Genomic DNA, 7,125 nt, shown 5'->3' on the forward strand with positions numbered 1-7,125 from the left:
TTATTACAAATATATATAGAATATGAATATGATGTTATTTTACTTGCTAACCGTTTAAAAACGTACTATCTAGGGTGCAATCTTAATCAACAGTGCAGTATCCGTCTTTCTTTCGCATCGTTACTGACCAGGATTGTGGATGAACATCTCAGCAAAATCAGGATTGGAGACGAAGTTGAAGGACACTTGCCCGTTTCTTTGTACATATTAAATCTACATGCAAGTCGTGTTTAAATAGAAGACATGTGGAATCTTGAACTTGCGCTTTTGTAGGCAAAGACCATCTTTGTTTGAGCTGTAGCTATAAATACTCAGATTAATATTTTGTAAATTAAGAACATGTGGTATTCTTTTCTCCCGTTGCAAGCACGGGCCCTTTTGCTAGTGAAGACATACATAGTGAATAATTTCATTTCAGACTACTCCCTCCGTTCCAAAATAAATGACTCAACTTTGTAGTTGGATCATCTATTTTGGAACGGAGGGAGTAATATATATCACAAAATTTTATCAGACTTCATACATCTAACTAAGCAATGGTAGCTAGAATTCATTAACAAATATGATGTCATAATACACCGTGGACATGGACATGGTAAGAGTTTCTGCAAACAACCAACAAAGCTTTTTATGTTATAGTATATAATATACAGGAAAGGAGGGGCCCCTCATCAGGCTGGGCCCTAGGGCATCGCACTTCTTGCCCATATACAAGCAGACTGGGAGTGTACACGCATGCACGTACGTAAGCACATCGTGCAAGCGTGCAGACAAGCACAAGCATAACACCTACGGACATAAAATTGCAAAAAGAAAAAAAGGCACGCACACAACGCACAGAGCATGCGACACATGCAAGCAGCCACCGTAGACACAATATAATAGGATACTCTCTCTGTAAAAAAAATATAAGAGCGTTCAGACCACTACATATATTTTTCTTTTGTTCGGTTTGGACACAGATCTTGTCTGTCTTAACTGGCTCGGGCTGGGGTTCGGATCCCGTAGAAAAGTTTTACTTCCCCTTGTTAGCTGATGCTTAGTTGGTTGGAGGTGTGGTGGAAATTGGTTGTTGGTTGCCGCTTAGTTGGTTGTCAGCTGATGCTTATTTCTACAGTACTTCCTCTGTAATGAATACTATATAATGTACCCGTATTGAAATTATAAATCAACGGACCATGATGAAACATGAACTATTTATCGAGTCCGTGGATGGTTGAAAATGCTGCAATTCAAAGTTACAGTGCATCAAAGGTACTGTTACTTACTAGGGTCATAGAAAGAATGTAAATGTTGAGCTGCTTACGACTGTCATCCATCTGTTCACATACAGCGTACCTGGACTGGCCAACCGCTCTGTAGATGGCACACGCACTGACAGCTGATCCGTGAGACTGGCAGCTATGCTCTGCACGGTGTGCACCAATCACAGGCACTTTAACATGTATTGAAATATATGGCCAGGAAAGAAGTTAAAGAAATAATGCCTGCAACTTGATAGTTGTTTTTGAAAGGTTTCGGTTGAGATTGTTTAAGAGGGATGTAGTGCAAGTACGGATTTTAAGTATGCAAACTTTGCTAGTACCCGTGTAATATTAACTGGTGGTGTGGCGGGAGTTGACAGTTGGCTTGTGCGTAGTTAGCTGGTGGTTTAGATAAAGTTGGTTATCAATGTTGTCAAATGTTGGTTGTGGCTCGGTGGCTAAGAGGTGTGTTTAACTTTGCCGCGACAAAAAAAGGCAGTGTGTAAAATTGTGTGATTGGGGGTTGTTTTTCTCTCAAGTGGTGTCTTGTTTCAAAACATTAATGTCGGTGATGTGGTAGTTAGGGATGCCGCTTTTAGTGTAGTTTTCCTCGCAAAGCATCTTGAAATCATCACTTGTTGTTCTTGTAGATTCATCTAGGTTCTTCTTTTCCAACGATCTTAATGGGTCGAGAACTTTGAACCTCTTCTCCCAGATATTCACGTTGAGTAGCCAGTAGTGGTTTGGCACATTCTTGACGCCTTGGACTAGCGACTGTATAACTAATATCATGACCTAAATTATTTGTGGTATTAGATAGGGCATCATGAGTCATGACTATACTTTTCCCCCTTCTTCCTATCTAAAAAATGTACATGCCAAGAAAATGATTACTATTCTTTAAGGTCAAGGTGCATACTCTTGGTGAATTTTGCCAGACTTCATCACCGATAGTTTCAAACTTATGCATCTGTGTCTACATTTTCAACATATAACATTAGATGGTCTTCATATTTAGCCTCGTTCTGAAAGCAACTTGTTTACGTGTTTTCTTACCCTAACTCTCAATGCCATGATAACTTTCCTTGATGAGGCTAGCAACTTCTTCCAGATGGCATTTATGCCTACTTTGCTGACCCTATCATTTAGCATGCCCGTAGACTTGATTGAGCCTGCTAATTCCTTTACGGTGACAAAGAAGCCGTCATAGTTGATAATATGTGCTACCAAATAAATAGGTAAATGAGGATGGATAACATTACATATGGGTTACACTCGGCAAAGTCCTTTGATATGACTTCCGCAAATATAACTAGTATACCCAATAAAAAATTTAATGTTACATGGCACAATACATTTTTTTTACATCCAGTATACTACCTATAAATTGTTTTCTTGGATTTTGCATAATTTTTGAACTGACTTAATATTTTCTATAGTTTAAATGCATGCACTTAATGACTTATGTATAGCAAACTGACCCAAAAAAAAGTCAAATTTTGACAGGTCACACGTAACGGTTTATTTTGAGTGTGAAGATAGTTTCAAAGCCAACCGACGAAGTAGCGGTCGATTCGCATGCAAAATAATACGCCCCTGGTCACATGTTACTGTAGCTACAATCCGCGACTGTTGACAACGAAGGAATTCCACTGCACGCCCAGGGCCATGGCCTGGGCAGCCCGGGGCCTGGCTACGCCCCTGGCTATATATACCTACAAATAGCAGCAGCTGATCGATCGCAGATGTGTGTATTATCACCTTCCTTTTTAGCTCCTCATACATACTCACAAGTGCATAGGCATGGCCAGCTCGTCAGCGTTGGAGTTCACCGTGAGGAGGAAGCTTGCGGTGCTGGTGCCGCCCGCGGCCCCTACGCCGCGGGAGCTGAAGAGGCTCTCCGACATCGACGACCAGGACGGGCTCCGCTTCCAGCTCCCCGTCATCCACTTCTTCCGGCAGCACGACGGCCGGGACGATGACCCTGCGCCTGTACTACGCGGCGCCATAGCGGCGGTGCTCGTGCACTACTACCCGTTCGCGGGGCGGATGAGGGAGCTCAAGGGCCGCAAGCTCGCCGTCGACTGCACAGGCGAGGGCGTGCTGTTCGTTGAGGCTGACGCCGATGTCCGCCTCGACCAGTTTGATGCGGCCCTGGGGCCGCCCTTCCCGTGCCTCGACGAGCTACTATTCGACGTCCCCGGCTCCTCCGGTATCCTCGACTGCCCGCTCCTCCTTTTCCAGGTATGCTTTCGTCGACTTTCGGCATGGGTAAACCTAAAAAAAAAACAGGCAACACTTTTCACAAAAAATGCACTGGATTATAAACGGGAAAATAATGCACTTTTCAGAATCGGCTGAGACTTTTGAAAACCATCTAAAATGTACCCTAACTATATAACGTGTCTACCCAATAGTGAGCCTTGCATGCATGCAGGTGACACGGCTCGCTTGCGGCGGCTTCGTCATGGCTGTGAGGATACAGCACACGATGGCAGATGCGGCGGGGATGGTGCAGCTCCTGGGTGCTATCGCGGAGGTTGCTCGGGGTGCGCCGGCGCCAACAGTGCGGCCGGTTTGGGGACGCGAGCTGCTGCAAGCGCCGCTGCTGAACGATGATGTACTACTCCCACCACGCTTTGCGCACCGTGAGTACGATGATGTGGTGGACATGAGTGGCGCCATTGCGCCCTTTGAATTCATGGTGCACCGCTCCTTCTTCATTGGGTGGCGGGAGATCTCCGCCATCCGATCCCACCTCCCGTCGGCTCTCAACCGCGAAGCTACCAACTTCGAGGTCATCACGGGGTGCCTGTGGAGGTGCCGCACGGCAGCTCTGGACCCCCATGCCGACGAGGAAATGAGGATAATCTGTACCGTCAACATCCGTGGCAAAAAAGACACTATCATCCCCGTCGGCTACTATGGCAACGCCTTCGCTTCCCCGGTCGCCATATCCACTGCCGGTGACTTGCTCGCCAACCCTGTGAGCTACGCCGTGGAGCTGGTGATGAAGGCGAAGCGGGAGGTGGATGTGGAGTACATCCTCTCCGTGGCAGCGCTCATGGCACAACATGGGCGGCCACACTTTGCGGTGGCACGCACCTACCTCGTGTCGGATGTGACCAAGGTTGGAATCCACGACCTTGACTTCGGCTGGGGCAAGCCGGTGTATGCTGGTCCGGCGAATGGCGGAGTCGTCGAATTACCAGGCGTCGGCAGCTTCTTCATTGCTGTAAGGAACGCCATGGACGAGGAGGGTATTGCAATCCCCGTGTGCATGCCCAGCCCCACCATGGACAAGTTCGTTAACGAGATGGGCAAGCTCATGCGCCCGGCATTGGCTGACACGTTTCCCAAGATGTGATCTGCCATCTGAGTTGAATCGTCATCTGCTATCACAGTTTCAATTGACCATCAAAGCTTGTACCTGAAATCTCGACCAGCTAGATGCTTCTGCGTTTAGTCACTTTTTTCTTTACCAAACGATGTGTGCATGATTCAAATTATTAATAAAGATAGCCATGATGGACTTCCCCTCAAAAAAATTTGAATACTATATATCTAGGGTTGTGCTAGGCGTCGACCGGGGAATCTTTTAAAAAGATCCGCCCACTCGACGGCCGTTAGATCTTGCGTTATCCAACGACCCACGTCCGCCCTCACTACTGCAACAAAGACCGTATTGCAGAAGCCTTTGTAACAAAGCTCTTGTTGCAGAAACATTTGTAACAGAGTTTTTTTTTCCAGCTTCATCTTTTTGCAACAGAGATGATGTTGCAGAAAAAACTTCTACAACATGGATGATATTGCAGAATTTATTTTGTAATGAAAGGATGTCGCAGCGCACCGTTGTTGTTGCCGTCGCCGTTTTTCAACTCTGCCGTTGTTGCAGAAACTCGTCGCGCGTGCGTCCGCACGTCCTGATGGACATGGACGGCTTCTGCTACGTGATGTTGACCTGACGGTCTCGCGGAAACTTCTGCGGCGGGGACCTCCGGTCTGGATCACGCCGCGGCAGAGGTGGCATGGCTCTTACCGTCGACACCTGGTGGCTTCCACGGTGACCGCTCAGGCCCAACCGCCCCGCCATGGTCGGGAGGCCACCGCTAGCGGAGGTTGTGTCGTCCTCGTTGCCCTCCCTCACGCAGTTCCTTCCTGGAGAGCCTGCAGCGGACCGCTTGTTGCGGTCTGCCTTTGGAAACTGGTGCCAAGTTACAAGAATACAGTATGTGGCTAGCGTTTCAGTGAAGATAAGGATGAGGGAGAGATGTGGCGCATGGGCTCATGATGACACGTGGAAGACATTGGGCGTGGCGGACGTCAGACAAAAGATCGGTCAGTTGAGCACCAGCTTTTCCCATATATCTATATCAACACCCATATATACTGTGGGAATAACTTACATTGTCATCCGTTGGATTTACTTCATGTAACGGCTGAGAACTGGCAAACCCAAGAGTTGTAGCCGTCAGATCAATTCTTGTGTTGTACCAGGTCATTACACGTGGTCATGGCCTGCTCGGCGTGGACCCGCTAAAGCTTTCCACACATATTCATTTTATTTCCATGTCATGTTTTAATATTGAGTCCGAACAAGCAACAATAAAGATATTGGCCCATATCACAGGTGCACAATTAATGTTGAGTCGAACCTAACGAGGAGTTTTTTTGGAAATATTCCTATCTATTCATCTTCAATCATGGCAGTACAACGAACACCAGAAATAAAAAAATTACATTCAGATCCGTAGACCACCTAGCAACGACTACAAGCACTAAAGCGAGCCGAAGGCGCACCGCCGTCATCGCCCCTTCATCGTCAGAGTTGGCCACAACTTGTTGTAGTAGACAGTTGGGAAGTCGTCGTGCTAAGACCCCCATAGGACCAGCACGCTAAAACAACAACCGTCGCGGATGAAGAATAACATAGATCGGAAGGATCCAATCCGAAGACACACAAACATAGACGAACACCAACAAGATCTCAGCAAATCCACCAAAGATAGATCCGCTCAAGACACACCTCCACACGCCCACCAATGATGCTAGACGCACCGCAGGAACGGGGGCTAGGAGGGGAGACCTTTATTCCATCTTTAGGGAGCCCGCCGTTTCGCCTTCCTGAGCAGAACACAAACGCTAACAAAACTGACAGGAACGACTAAAAACGAAGCCCTCTCGCCGGCCCTTGACAGGAGTTAAAGGTGAGATTTATATTCTCTCAAGTTCTATAAACCACTGATACAACTATACGTGCAATGTTTTCTTTAGCTAGAAATAAGAAATAAACTACTTTGTAGGTGTAATAGGATATATTTGCATGATAATAAAGAACTAGAAATAAAAGTGAAATAAAATAAATATAGCGTTTGTGGAAAAGTGGTGGTTGGATCTGCGGAATTTTCCCTATGAAATTGATAACCAAACAAATAACGACAATTGCATTTTTATGTGTGGGAAAGGCCTCTACTATCCGTTTCTGAGAATTTTATGCACTTATCATTGGAACTAGAAGGGAACGCGCGCCTTTGTCGCGTCGTTCTTCTTTCCAGGGTTGTGAGCTTTTCAGCTGTCCAGCATCACCCTACGGCAGATAATCATTTCCATTATATGTTAATGATTTCCTCTTAAAATACTTCATAAAAACAAAGGAATTGGTTTCTTTTAGCCGTATTATCCTTTGAACATCTATATGAAATGATTTATGTTTAAGTATATTTAGTTTTGAAGAAAAAAAAGGCAATTAATGTGAAAAAAATAGACATGTCCTATTACCTGGCAATATATAGTTCATCTAGGCTTGGTTGGTAATCCAAATGCACATGCCAGAGCACATCCAGAAAAATCAAAGATCACTTCAAGACATTTTGTGAACAAA

The 7,125-nt window shown here is 45.8% G+C and overlaps 1 protein-coding gene across 1 annotated transcript; it reads left to right on the forward strand.

Annotated features, from left to right (window-relative positions):
• Positions 1 to 2,876: 2,876 nt before the first annotated feature.
• LOC123083508 (benzyl alcohol O-benzoyltransferase) lies at positions 2,877 to 5,427 on the forward strand. Its single transcript, XM_044505538.1, has 2 exons — positions 2,877 to 3,488; positions 3,682 to 5,427. The coding sequence occupies exons 1-2, from the start codon at positions 3,048 to 3,050 to the stop codon at positions 4,609 to 4,611; spliced, it is 1,371 nt and encodes a 456-aa protein (XP_044361473.1). The 5' UTR covers positions 2,877 to 3,047; the 3' UTR covers positions 4,612 to 5,427.
• Positions 5,428 to 7,125: the final 1,698 nt, after the last annotated feature.

The sequence above is a fragment of the Triticum aestivum genome, chromosome 4A (assembly GCF_018294505.1).
Source record: "Triticum aestivum cultivar Chinese Spring chromosome 4A, IWGSC CS RefSeq v2.1, whole genome shotgun sequence".
Classification (NCBI taxonomy): domain Eukaryota; kingdom Viridiplantae; phylum Streptophyta; class Magnoliopsida; order Poales; family Poaceae; genus Triticum; species Triticum aestivum.